The 14,906-nt window shown below is 36.5% G+C and overlaps 2 protein-coding genes across 3 annotated transcripts; both read left to right on the top strand.

Moving 5' to 3' along the window:
• Positions 1 to 493: 493 nt before the first annotated feature.
• Positions 494 to 2,555, top strand: LOC145601900 (protein FAR1-RELATED SEQUENCE 8-like). The gene is made up of 3 exons (XM_081657985.1): positions 494 to 628; positions 979 to 2,305; positions 2,416 to 2,555. The coding sequence occupies exons 2-3, from the start codon at positions 1,050 to 1,052 to the stop codon at positions 2,501 to 2,503; spliced, it is 1,344 nt and encodes a 447-aa protein (XP_081514111.1). The 5' UTR covers positions 494 to 628; positions 979 to 1,049; the 3' UTR covers positions 2,504 to 2,555.
• A 4-nt stretch (positions 2,556 to 2,559) lies between these two features.
• LOC145601899 (uncharacterized) lies at positions 2,560 to 4,626 on the top strand. 2 transcript variants are annotated; one of them, XM_081657983.1, is made up of 3 exons: positions 2,560 to 3,960; positions 4,032 to 4,091; positions 4,185 to 4,626. In XM_081657983.1, exons 1-3 carry the CDS (start codon positions 2,560 to 2,562, stop codon positions 4,299 to 4,301), a joined length of 1,578 nt encoding a protein of 525 aa, XP_081514109.1. In that variant the 3' UTR covers positions 4,302 to 4,626. The 2 variants fall into 2 exon arrangements, with proteins under 2 accessions (XP_081514109.1, XP_081514110.1); XM_081657984.1 differs by lacking the exon at positions 4,032 to 4,091 and having other exon boundaries at positions 4,185 to 4,623.
• Positions 4,627 to 14,906: the final 10,280 nt, after the last annotated feature.

The raw sequence follows: 14,906 nt of genomic DNA, 5'->3' as shown, positions 1-14,906 counted from the left end.
TTTCTCTCTCCTTATGTTTCCCCTCTAATTTATCTGTGGAAATAACGAATGAAGAACAATATACAAATCTTATTTTCTGAATTTCAGCGTTAAACAGATTGATGGCGGTGCGATAAGGTGTTGGTTAAATGCGAACGTCGTGGGTGAATTTGTCATCTGGTGAACATCCTATCGGCGTTGGTAATTTTTTTTGTAATATTCATGTAGATTCAGGCCCGTCGCGATGTGGCTTACAATTATTAAAATGTAGTGATTATATATTTGAAGAATATATAAATTGTAGTGATTATATATTTGAAGTTATCTCTGGGATAAACCAAAAACGTTTATCTCATAAAAGGTGGCCCACTGTTTGATGACACATGTGCAATAAAGTCTAAAGCTCTTTCACAGTGTGCAATGTGGTCCCGAGTTGTAAATTTCACGGACGTTTGTTCCCGTTAGTCTTTTCTTAACCATGGTTAGAATATACTTTTTTCTTTCCCTTGTCAAAATCTTATTGTAAATTTCACCGGCGTCTGGGTTCGATTTTTCGTAGCTCTTCATGTGTGTGCTTAGCTGAAGCTGGTGAATGGCGGAATCCGGTGAATGATTGGTTTTTTTGTTCTTTTAATCTGCGGTAAATTAGGTATGTCAGTTACACTTTTTCATATTTTTATGCTACCATTTCTTCCCTGCTTCCTCGATGTCATCTTGGTCGATTTGTTTAATTTTAATTCGTTGCTTGTTTAGGGTTTTGTGCGTTAATGACAGTAATTTCTTAATTGTTAGTATTCAGTTAGGTAGTGTACTTGTGTATGATTTCATTTTTGAAGTCGATTAGTTTATTTGAGTTGATTTTTGTTAATAGAATTTACGATTAAATACATATTTATTCCATTGTTATTTGAGTGATTCTGGTAAAGTTGTTTCGAATTTTCGTGATTGAAGAATTAATCAGTGATTTATGTATGTTGCTATTACTTGATCTATTGACAGATTCTGGGGTGTCAGTATATTGTGGGTATTGCCATTTGATATGCTAGCTTGAATAAGTTTAAGTTGTTGAAATGAGTCGTAGCACTGATTTAGATGTTGAGTGCTCTCCTAATAGAGTGTGTGTTGAGGTGGTTCCTTCTGTTTCCCCTGGAGTTGATGGTGGGGGTTTGGTAGAAGGCAGTCGGGTATACAGGACACCAGTTAGGACAGTAGAAACTGTGCATACCGTTGTTTCTAGTAACAAGGTTACTGTTGTGTCTTATGTGGAACCCCTAGTGGAAGGAATGGCTTTTAAGACCTGGCTGGACGTTGAAGCCTATTACAAGGAATACACTGAACAGACTGGTTTTGGGGTGACCAGGGTGCAGGGGACATACACTAGGGAAAAGGAACGTAGGGCGATGACTTGGCGCTGTGAGTGCTGGGGTAGACCTGATATGAGGGCAGTGAGGGAGGCCAAGAAGAGAGCGAAAGAAATGCAGGTTTGTGGTATTGGTGGGGTTGTTGGAGGTGTAATTGGAGAGGATGAGTTAAGCCGTTGTAAGCGAAAATCAAAGAAGTGTGAGTGTGAGGCAAGGATTTATGCAAGTGTGAATGGAGAAGGTGTTTGGGTGATTAAGACTGTAGAGTTAGAACATACACACCTAACCAGTCCTGGTAAAGCAAAACTGGTTAAGGAGTACAGAATGAAGAATTACTCATCAAATGTTAGGAAGAAGTTAATGAATTATTATGAGGAGGGTGTTTCCGTTCGTAAAATTCATGGTTGTCTTGGGACTGAAATGGAAGAGAACTTGACCAGGACTGTGAAGGATCTGCAGCATGAAGTTTATAAGGAGCGGAAATCAAAGATGGAAGGTGGAGACTCAGCTGCTATGATGGCTTATTTTGAGTATATGATGGCTGATAACCAGAATTTTTTCCATGTGAACAGGGTTGATTCTGATGGCAGGTTGAAAGATGTTTTATGGGTTGATTCCCGTAGTCGGGCTGCTTATGAATGCTTCGGTGATGTAGTTTGTTTTGATGCAACCTACCTCACTAACGAGTATGAGTTGCCCTTTCTTAATTTTGTTGGGGTCAACCACCATGGTCAATCTGTTTTGCTTGGTTGTGCACTTGTTTCTCACGAGGATTCAGAAACATTCTGTTGGGTCTTCCGGCAATGGCTGACCTGCATGGGAGGCAAAGCACCAGTTGGTTTTCTAACTGATCAAGCTGCTGCGATGCGCAAACCATTGGCTGAACTGATGCCTAATACGAGGCATAGGTGGTGTATATGGCATATACTGTCCAAATTTCCAGATAAGCTGGGTAAACTACCTTTGTAAGTCCAAGTTACCATGCCATCTTTCTCTGAATGTTGATCCTTTTTCTTGTTATTTTTGATGTAATGTTTATTTGCCCTGACCGCCATCATTCTTGAAATTCTGACAGGTATAATGAGTTTAAGAACAAGCTTAAATCTGTGGTTTATGAAAGCTTTACTACTGAGGAGTTTGAAAGGATTGGACAGCTACTGTGAACCAGTACAACCTTGAAAGTAATGAATGGCTTTGTGGTTTGTTCGAAGAAAGGCACATGTGGGTGCCTGCTTTCATGAAAGAGTTTTTTTGGGCAGGCATGAAAACGACGCAGAGAGTGGAGAGTATAAATAGCTTTTTCGATGGCTTTGTAAATCGGAAAACCAAGCTGTTTGAATTTCCCCGGCAATACACCCGAGCAATGACGAAGCGTGTGAACGACGAGGTGGCTGCTGATGATAACTGCTCCAAATACCTTAGAAGGTTGATTAGTGGGTTTAAGCTAGAGAAGGTGTTCCAAAGGTTGTACACCGACACAAAATTCCAAGAGGTGCAGACTGAATTATCTAGGTTGATGTATTGTTATTGCCGAGATGAACGGAGGTTATCAGATAGTGTTGTTCAGTATCTTCTTGAGGATCGTGTGTGGATTGTTCCAGCGGGGCATAGTCATGAGATTCTAACCGATAGGAGGAGGTTTTATCGCGTTACTTTTGACACTAGCACAAAGGAAGTAGAGTGTGACTGTCGTAAGTTTGAGACTTTTGGCATAATGTGTAAGCACAGTATGCGCATTCTGGATCAGAATTTGGTTTTTGAGTACCTTGAGAAATATATCCTAACTCGATGGCGCAAGGACGTTGTTCGTAGGCACACCAGGGTTAAAGTACCCTATCATGACCCCTCACTATCTGTTACAGTTCAGAGGAGTAAGAAGATGATGAATGCTTTTGAGGAACTTTCAGAAACGGCTTCGACTGTGGATGATGCTGCTATTGAGCTTGTTCTACATGGTATTGCAAAATTGAAGGCCCAGGTCCAGAAGCTTAAACAGAAGAAAGATGAATTGAATCCTCTTCCAGAAGTTGCTTCTTTCCCTAGTGGGCTTGGTTTTTCACAACCCAAGTCAGCTATGACTATGTCTTCTGTTCATAATTTAGCTAATGATGAAGCTATTAATTACGATGATCAAGCTGTCGAGGTTAATGAACAACCAGCTATGACTAGTGCGCTTGATGAGTACTTGTTAGATGATGTTAATGAACAACCAGCAGTTGATCTGTCAGCCAATGATGATGTAAACCAGGTTGGAAATTTAGATGGAGGCGTTATCTCTGCTGCTGACAAGAATAATACCCCAGTTGCCTTGGTTGAGCAACCCCCTCTAGTTAAGAAGCGCAGGGGTAGACCTCCGAAGTCTACTGCCACTCAATCCTTTCCCAACCCCCAGCCAGTTCATGATTCCAGTAAAACTACCGCCCCGAAGCGCAGGGGACGCCCACCAAAGGCAGCACCTCAGGGGTATACCGTTCAAGTTAACAATTGTGGTCATGTGACAGGTACCATATTAGATCCAATTAAACCAAAAAGGCGCAGGGGAAGGCCAAAGGGTGGACGCCACAAAACACTGGCAGAGAAAGGGTATAAGAAGGATGCTTCTACCCAGAAACGCAAAGATGTAAGTTAAAACTGCAATTTTCTGCCTGTATTTGTACTTGTTTCTAATGTATTTTTATGGTTTGACTATAGCCTGCCAGTCAGTACATATTGGACACTTTCTACCCTTTCACTTTCAATGGTTCATCCATGGTAAGGGACGTAACCGCCTATGTTAGTATGATGAAAATTTGTGAATATTTATTCACTTAGATCACTGATCTTCTCATTGCTCTTCTTGTGCAGTCTAAGAGAAGATGCTTACGGTCTAATACTGCTGACAAGAACGATCCCTTTGAATTAGAGTTGCAGCAAATTGATTTCGGTGAAAATGGATCAACGAGCAAATCAATGGAGTTCTAGTTAAATTCCTCTGCACTTAATAGTTGGTCCTGAGTCTTGCAAACAGTTAAGTTTTATCTTATCGTTGGACCTTGATGGACTTCTAGCTGAACTGTGGTTTTCAATCATTGCAAACAGTTGGTTTTAATAGTTGGTCCTTAGTCTTAATAGTTGGTCCTTAGTCTTGCAAACAGTTTAGTTTTACATTGCACAACTTTTGATCAAGGTATTTAGTTACGTGCTCCGTTGAGATTGTAAAATGTTTTTCTAATGGACCATTGTTTAATGAGACTGATTAGAAAAACTTGTGTGCCTATTTATTAATTAAAGTCCACATATTATATATGGTAACAAAAGGCCCATATCACATGCCCCATTTGATATTGAATTGGTTCAGTTCAGTAGCATATGGATTTCTGGTTTAGTCGATATTGCATAGTGCATGAGTATAGTTTCTTGTGCTGACATTAAGCGTGGATAACATGTTTGGGAAAAACCAACACGGGAAAAAAAAATGAGGACTTAGTACACTGATTCAGTATCATTTATCTGGTCAAAAGGTCCATAATATATATTAGATCATAAGGCCCTTAGTTTAAGTACTGATCTCAGTACTATCAGGCCTCTTGCTTAAGAAACCTTTATAATTACTTTTTAAATATTTTTTATTTTATAAAATTGTACTTCCTCCGTTTTCTTTTAGATGCAACACACACTTTTTCACGGTATTTAAGAAATGTGGGGTTCATATGATATAATACACTTTTAAATGGGATGAGTGGTTGTTTTGAGTGTAATTTAGTAGGCCATGTGCTTTAGATAAGGGAAATAGTATAGTTTTTCCCTAAAGTAACTTTCCTTTTATAGTGTGTTGCAAGTATTATGATATTTCCTTTTTAGGGAAGTGTTGCAAGTAAAAGAAAACGGAGGAAGTATTAAATAACTAGCAACAATATATAACCATAGTATGTAACATAAGGACCATGTCAAAGAGTAATAGACATTGGGCCATTTGTGGGCCATTTGTTACTGAACATTGGGCCATATCAGAGAGAGTCTAAAGAAATGGGCCTCTAGCCAGAGTTAATGCACGTATTTGTAAGTTAGCTCATTCTAACATGGATTATAGGTAATATCCAATCACAATCTTAATTGACATGGATTTAATATACTTAATAAACGTTCTAATTACCATTACTAGTCGTAATTACATAGTCCATGGTTCGACCCCAAGTACCACACAAAAGGATAGACACATTCATACTTAGCCTAATCATATTCATACTTTACTACATATATGCCTAATCATTCACCAAAATATATGGTGACCTAATTTAGGAAGTAAACTCAAGGCATTTGTTGCACAAAACATGTGTATTGTTTAGTGGCATTTGTATGCAATGACACAACAACAAAAGGGAACCACTAACACAAAAGGGCTTGGCTATGTCAATTAGAAGTCTTCATTAATTATCGACACAAGAAGGGCAAACACCTCGTATTTGTTCTTGATCTTCGCTTGTCCCACCGTCTGAATGCTTGTAAGGACCTCATTCTCGTACATGACCACCATCTTAGCCTTATCTTTATTGATTGTTGCTCCCCACCAGATGTACAGCCTGCGAAGAGGAGTTATCAGCTTTGCGGACACCATCTTCTTCCTTGGATTAGTCATGATGTCCCTCACCCAGAAAAGCTTCCGCCTCACATTCATGTTGTCTTCAGGGGCCTGTAAACATTGAGCAGTAGGATTAATGGCATTTGTAAACATTTACAAGTTAACACAAGTTGATTTTTTATGACATTGCACATAACAGGACCAAGACTGCAATTAAAATAGAAGTATAACCAAATTCAAACCTTCCCATAAACTATGAGTACATCATTATCAACAACACCAGCTTCAATTGGAGTGCAACAAGGAGGAATTGGAACATTATTCTTCTTAATTGTAAGATCCGCCTTGTTCTTGTAGTCAACCCTAACAGCATAATCTTCGTACACAGCTTCGAAAGTCTGGCTCTCCCTCATGTTGTACTTAACCCCAATGTCTCTAACCGAGTCACTTTTCACAATTACAGTAAAAACTAACTCATAAGACATGTGATCTGGCCTTATGCCCTCCAAGTCAAGATCGACTTCAATCTCAGAGTCTTCATCTTCGTCGTCGGAGTTGTCCAGATACAACACCTCGGTATCAATTACCGGGTTTTGTATTTGCATTAACTGCTGCAGAGTAATGCTACCAAGTTTAATAGACCCAGATAACAACAATTGTTGCAATGTTAAATTTCCCCATGCTGCTAGTGCAGCACTAAAAATTTGCTGGAGAGTGATGTCTTCCCATGCAAACTCAGCATGATGAGTGTGTTGCTGTGACCCAGCACTCTCGTCTGGGAAAACATCTGTTAGCTGCAACCGTGGGGGGTTTAAGGGTCTGGGTGTTGGCATCTCCACAACCGCACTTTCATGTGCAGCCCTCGGAGGAGGTACGTACATACCCATTTGTTTAGACAGTCTCCTAGCAATTTTTTCAGCTGGAATCTCAGCACGGTAGTATTTGATTTTTGAAATTGAGTTTTCTACGTGGTTCTTTTTGGTTTTCTTACTATGGTTTGGTTTTGGACGCTCATTTTGGTGGTCAGTGGAGTTTCTTTTGCCATGCTTTGAGGAAGCCATTCTAATGATTTTGTAAATGGTGGGTTTTTGGAATAACAACTTTGTTGTTACTGACTGTATATATATTCTCAGTTGGGAGTGGAGAGGGGGGTGGGGCTTCTATTAGCAATTACATATGTAACGTGTCCTTTAATGATTGGCCTTCTATTCCATTTTTTTACTACTTTTTTAGAAATAACAAACATAATTTACGTAATACTACAAGGCCACATATTTTTTAATTATTTGAACGTAATTAATCATTTATATTTTCATACACTTGTGACTTATTACTAATTAATTATTTTCATATTTGCGATTTATTTACCAACAACATTTTTCATATTCATGAGTTATGGTGATACTTAATTGCGAAATGAGTTTAACTTTAAACGCATTCGGAAATGCGTTTTGTACCCTATTGAATAATATAAATTGCAAAACTCGGGTTACGTTCCGTTTAGGAAAATGTTGGCGGTTCAACTGCCTTTCACCTAATTACATGGTTCGCTGCCCATGTGATTGGGCTTTAGAATGGTTTCAGGTAAGGGGTGCTTATGAGACGAGACAACTCGCGAGGTAATCAAGTTCGACTCTCTCGGTTAAAACACGGTCAAAACTCGACTCGAACTAGAGATTGACTCGAAATGTTCGCGAGTCGAGTCGAGTTGCTAATTACTAGACTCGAAAGCTCGTACGTAATAAATGAAAATATACATATATAAAACTTTGACTTTATATTTTTTATTAATAAATAAACATTATTTATGTACACTTATCATCATATTTACACTTAACAAAAGAGAATGGAGAGATGTTATAGTAAATTAGGAATTTTACCTAAAGACAGTTCAAATTGCAAGCTAATCGAGAACGACTCGATGTGGTCAATTCTCGGTCAAAACTCGATTCGATCAAAGGTTGTTCAAAACTAGGCTCTCGGTTTACACTTAACAAAAGAGAATGGAGAGATGTTATAGTAAATTAGGAATTTTACCTAAAGACAGTTCAAATTGCAAGCTAATCGAGAACGACTCGATGGGGTCAATTCTCGGTCAAAACTCGATTCGATCAAAGGTTGTTCAAAACTAGGCTCGATACGTTAATTAGTCGAGTCGGGTTACCACAAACTCGAACTCGACACGCATCATTAGCACCCCTAGTTTGGGTCTTAATCAATATTTTGTTTGGTAACTGGTCTTACCTGGGGTAACCACAAACAAGTGTGAAAACGCTCTCGGTTTTAATATATATTATTGACCCCCTCTCGGATCAAAACCGCTAGGGGCTTATAAACAAATTTTATTGGAATAACTAAAAAGTAAATTTCAGTTTTTTTTTGCTGTATGGGGGATAATTGTTTACTGGATTTACATTAGATTCAATATAATCGAATTTAATCAATAAATGCAAAATTAGTGTAACTTACTTAAGGATTGGCGCAATTATAATTTACAAAATTAGAAGATAACTCATTATTTATCTTAAACAATTAATCACTCATGTAATACACAGGGATTTGCGTTATTTGTCGCAATAGATACGTGGTCCCATTGTCACAATTAGTAATCAATCTTTAGTAATCTAAATAAAGTTTAACACTAATCAGAAATCGAGTTATGCATTTTTTTAAGTAAAAACAATGATTAAAAAAAAACGTGCAACAATAAAGAAACTGAATGATTAAATAAAGTACAATTAAAACACAATTTACTTAAATGCTAAATTAACATCCACCACATCACAAAAACCACAAGACAAGTGATAAAGCTACAAGGATTAAGTACAAATAATTTGGACTTCTAATAATTCTTCATCATCAAAGACGAAGCCGTAATAACTAGAACAGCAAACAGTACCCAACGGTAACAGGCGAAGGTACGTCCTTCATTGTTGGGGGTCTCCTGTGGTTGGGTTGTTGGGTTGATCACCGCATCTGCAACTTCGAAGTGGTGGGGGGCTACCCACATAAAGAAGCGGCAGTTGCTACAGCTAAAGTAGGCGCGTCTGGGATTCATACCAGATCCTGAAACGCGTAAATCCGGAAAACGCGGTGGTTTGCAGCCACATAATGGAGAGTGCACCACCACCGGAGGAAATTCAGCCCTTTTTAGTTTTTGAGTTTTCCTTGGGAACATATTTTGAGTTTTTAGGTAATACTTTTATTTGGCTGGAAATGGTGAATGTGACAACCTTGTTTCTTTATCATATAAAAGGCACATTTTCTTAGGAACACCCCAATTGATTGACATGTGTTTTTACTTCACCCAATGAGATGAATTCATAAGGAACTAGATAACACTTGAAGCCAAGTTTATGGATGCATTAGGAATTATCCTTCACAATCAATAATAATCTTTTACAAATTAAAATTATATTAATCAATGAAAATATTACCTAATCAAACTGATAATCACGTTTTCAAACATTCTCTTTTATTTTAATAATTTAATACTTTTCAGTTGAATGGAAATTTCCTCAATTTTTTATACTTTACGTTGGTCAAATTTAAAACCAAAATCCGATGTTAACCCTTGTGAGGTGAGTTTTATAACAATCCTACAGATGTTGCGGATGGTACAACTAAATAATAAATGGTCAGTTTAATTTTAAAATCCGTTATTAATCTCATGGGTAAAAAATATATTTTACAATGGTTAACCAAAAAAGAAATTACGGAAAATAATGTTTAAAACTTTTTCCAATTATAATGAAAAAAATATACTCTACAATATGCTTAACAAAAAATGAAATTGAAGATTAGTTTTTAAAAATTTTATCAATCACACGGGTAAAAATAGAGGAAAATTGGTTAACAAAATTTAAGCAACTTGCTTTTCAAAAATAATATTTTAAGTATATTGGAAATAAAAATTTAAAAATAATAAGTAGCCTTGGTATTGGTCCAAAGGAAAAAAGATTCACATAAGGATGGTAAAAAGGGTGTTAGCTTTTGTTAACTTACTTTGACAGCCTTTTTTCAAATTCATATTCTTGGAAATGAAAACACAACCCCTATAAGCAACAAGCTAGACTATAGTACACATACTACATTGCACAGCTATGATAGCGTGTTGCTTCTTTGCTGACTGAAAACATTTCAAGTATACAGTCTGTAGCGTAATTAATGATCTTTGCTTATTGGTTTACTTTTACTTTTTTTGTCCTTTAACCGTACCTAATATACGTTAGAATAATCAAAATCAAGTTGGTCTTAACATTACTTTCTACTGTCCATTGCAAACTAAGTTTGTTTTTTGGCTGAACTTTGAAATTGGAATCCAATGAAACATTTCTTTGTAATTGAATTCGTTGGGAAACAACTGAATCTTTACAGTAGACTTTGGATTCGATTTATATAAATAGTTGTTACCATTTTACATAAAACGATGCTTTACCAAGTCTATCATGAAATGGGACGAATTACATGAGTTGTTTGAAGTTTTGGTCAAAATCAAATTAGAAACCATTGACTAGTGCTGTCAAATTTCAAACCAAAACTGTATAACCGCCCGATACCGACCAACCCAAATGAGAACCGAACCGATTAAAAACCGATTTTTTGGAAACCGAAAACCGACCCGAACCGTATTTTAGTAAACCTGAAACCGAATTGACCCGATTAATGTTAAACCGTATAAGAACCAAACCCGTTAAAAAACAGAACCAAATATAAACCGAACTGAAAGAAAACCGAACCGAAAAAGAACCGAGCCGTATATAACCCGAATTTTGTTCCAACCCGAAACCGTTTCAATTGGCAAAAAAACCCCTTACACCGAACCGTTACCAAACTGCTACCCGTTTGCACCGAACCATTTAAAAGCCAAACTGTTTGTAAACCAAACTGGTTATAAACCGAACCGTTTATGAACCAAACCACTTCTAAATCGAACCGTTTACAAACTTTTTTATATAATTAAATGGATATTTTTTTTATTTTTTGACGGGAATATAATTAAATGGATTAAATATTATAAATCTTAGTATATTTTTTTTAAAATAGCAAATCAAATCATTCATTAAAGATAATCAGTGTTCACAAACAAGCGCAAAACAAGCAGGCTCAGGCCCTGCCTCAAACTATTAACAACACTACTGCCTCTAGTCATGTATATAAATGATTAAATAAGAAGCATATAATAACTTAATTGTAAACACAGTAATACATTAATACACTAACTCTTATAATCTACTTCGTAATAAACTAGTAAGTTCAGTATGACTAAACACGACATAATATGTATTTTTAAAATCAATGAGAATTTGGTTATAATATGATGCCTAAATAGTAAATATGAAATGATTCGCTACATTATATAAAACTTGTGAACGCAAAAGGTTAGAAAGTACTATCAAAACCAAAACTATGTCACTGCCCGAATCCAAACAACTCGATAAACACTTTATTTTTAGAAATAAAAAACCAACCCAAACCGTAATTTAGTAAACTTGAAATGGAACCGGTATGAATAACGTTAAAGTGGTCGTGTGATCTAAACATAGGTGTCTATCCTCGGAAATGGGTCGAGAAAGAGTTGGGTTAGAGGTGTCAATTCGGATAACCGAATGGATTTTGGGTCGGTTCTGTGAGGGTCGGGTCAGTACGGGTCGGATATGTACGGAACAAAATAATCCTTTTAACTCTGATCGGGGTGATCAATCGGGTTAAATTCGATTCAGGTCAAATTCGGCTCAAGGTATATAAAGTCCGGGTCGGATATGGGTCAAGGGATATCAAGTCTGGGTCCGATATGGGTCGGATGATTTACAGTGCGGTTCACATTTGGTTCGGATAAATTTGGATCGTGCTTAAAACAGGTTTTTTAGGATAACTTCGGGTCGGATGAATTATGGGTCGGGTTGATATCGGTTCGGATGATTCAAATTCAAATCCAAATAAAGTTATTTTTAATCTAGAGATATAATTGAGTTTTTACCTTATCATACCTATATAAGTGAGACCGAGCTAATGATATATTAATGAGTAATAGTTAAATATGGTGATATAAAAAGAATACTAATTCTCAAAGGTTATTACAAGGTAACAATTTTTCATCAATTATACAATCATACGAGGTTATGAGTTCTGTACTATTAGTATAGTATATTACTAATTCATTTGTATAAGATATTTGTTAGAGATGTTACAATTACTTTATTACTAATTCAATTTTTATATTAAAACCTTGACATTATACATCTTGATAGTTATTTGTTTTTATTTACCTACATTCTTTATATGTTTATAACCGTACGATGTATAATGCCACAGTTGAAAGAATAAAGGAGAAAGATAGGAAGAGAGAGCTCTTTACACCTACTTTTTTGTCATATTGTCTCACGTGACAGGTTAGTAGTAAACTTAAGACTCTGAGTAAGTATTGGAAAATCAAAATCCGCTATTTTAATACAGTTATTTTAGGTCTATGCGTGTTATAATTAAGTCAAATATTGTTATATGTTCCTTCAGGATCGGTTTTCAAATTGTCGTTTTGCTCTTTTCAATAATACTGTTAAGGAAGACAATACTGTTACTATAGGATTAGAAACTGTTTTACTAGCGCAATTGGGAAAATTTGGTATCGGAGCCAAACGGTTAAAACTAAGTAAAATAGTTAATTAAATTAAATTATGAATTAAAGCTGGAGAATACTAGACCATGTACTGAGTTGGTAGCATACGGTTAAATATACTTTAAGCCTGATTATAAACACTACTATCATATTCGAAAATATATACATCCGCATACATATACATATATATTTATTCCCGAACCTTATCAATAATCCATTAGGGATTGGACCCAAATCGGATTTCATTGGAAGAGAATTTAATTCATATTTAGTAAATATGAAAGAGAGTAGTGTTCAGTTTAATCATTAAGTACATATTATTCACTAAGTTCATCCTTCGAGAAGGATTGAATACGAAGATTGAATTAATAGCCTAAATAACTCTAATACTTCAGTCAACTGATTTGGTATGAGAATAACCTATCTCCTCTTGATCGATCGAACAGAAGCCGATACATAAAATGATGTAGATATTCAACCACGATATGCTAAACAATTCAGTTGAATTACAATCAATCAAATGATTTGGTAAGTAAATGTAATGACCTATTAAATACCGCACAGCCGAATGTTTCCATTTTAATGAATATCTTTTTTAAAATGTCTCGCCAATGATAAGATAAGATATAATTTAAATGAGGAATTAACCCACCCGATCACATACGGACCCATAATAGACTTAACCCACCAGATGTTCAAGATTGTTGTAAACCCATATTCTAATAGCCCACCCGACCCAATACCTTTTCGGGTTTTTGACATTTACCAAGTCAGCCCACTTTTCGAAATAGAAAAAAAAAAAAGGAAAATCGAAATCCCCTTTATAAATAGCCCCATCAAAATACAGCAAGACTCATATTTCCTCCCACTGAACTAAAGCCTTAAGTTTTCCATTTGACCAAAAATCAAAATTTCAAACAAAATTGAAAAAACCTCAGTTTAATTAACCATGGCCTCTTTCGACCCTAACAACCCAACTTTCCCCTCTGGCTGCTACCTCGCCAATACCACCGATGAAATGACTTTCTGGGAGCCTAACTGGAACACCACCACTGAGCTTGATTTTAACTCGTACAAGTATTATGTGGAGAAGGAGAATGGTCTGCTGCTGCGTTTGACAAATGGTGTCTTACGTGACATTGTTCGCTCGCCAGAAAGTCCATGGGAAGAGAGACTGGCCACTATGGTCATGGTTTCGCCATCAGGTATCAAAAAACCAATTCATTTACCTAATTTGTTTGACATAGTAGGTAGAGTTAACCTGGATGAAGTGTTTTTAAAATTACATGGCTTTAATTTCGAGTACAAAGGTGTTTCAAAAGTAATCCCAAACTTCTTAAGTGAAATTGTTGACCCTGTGCCAGTCCTTGACTTTAATGGACCTGTTTATTGTCTTCGTGATAAAAAACTGAAAGTTGAACTAGGTTGTTACACTGATGGGCTTGCAATTTTTTACCTATTCACTCCTTTCACAACACTAGACTTATCTGTCGCAACAGGCAGGGCTGAGTGTGTTTATGATCGATACACTCAGGTCCAACTAATGCCTGAAGTGACTGAAGGGGAGGTTAATTTTGAATTAGGTAGCACATTTGTAGTGTGGAATGCTCGTGGTGTCACAAGGCCCTCTTTTGAAAAAAACTTTGCTAGGCTATTGTCTATCCACAACCCTGTTGTTGTCATTGTTACTGAAGTGCGAGTGACCGAAAAAAACTTCAAAAAGTATATGACTGAGTTAGGGGATCCTTTAGAGTGGTCCATGGATGAGAGTGTAGGTCTCATGGGTGGCTCCATTGTGATGTGGGATGAAAAACGTTCTTTTGACAAGGAGATTATGTTATCAGCAACCCCTACATGTCCACTCCGTGTCATGGCATCTATCAAGGCAAGTTTAATCTCATGCTTGATTTTTATTTATACGTAATTATACTTTAAATAATATTTAAACTAATACTCAGCTTGTTAATATGCAGGCTGGTAAGGATCCAAAGGGAGGGAATGCTAAGGGAGAGGATGAGGCTTCTAAGGTAGAGGAAGCGTGAAGGCTAGATGTATGGGAAGGAGTACTCAGTCTTTGGTGTATGGAGGACTGTGGTGTGTGTCAACGAATTGCTAGTGACTTGTACTAAATCTATGCAGTTTATCTTATAACTACTTATCTTATCTTTGTTTTAAGTGTATGAGACTATTAAGTAATGTGGTTTGTATAATTAATTCCGTTGTCGGTAACTCGGTATCTAGAGTGCCTTGAACTCTTTAATATTATGGTTGTTGCTAAGTAATATGTTTAAGACTGTTAAATTGCTTGCTTTGTGTACTAGTATACTTGTAGTGTACTTTAATTTCCAAATTAATTCCCCTGTTAGGAAGATAAGTTCATAAACAAAAATAT

Source organism: Chenopodium album, chromosome 21 (genome assembly GCF_948465745.1).
Source record: "Chenopodium album chromosome 21, dcCheAlbu1.1, whole genome shotgun sequence".
Lineage (NCBI taxonomy): Eukaryota > Viridiplantae > Streptophyta > Magnoliopsida > Caryophyllales > Amaranthaceae > Chenopodium > Chenopodium album.
The sequence above is the reverse complement of the archived record's forward strand: the minus strand, read 5'-3'. Positions and strand labels throughout refer to the sequence as shown.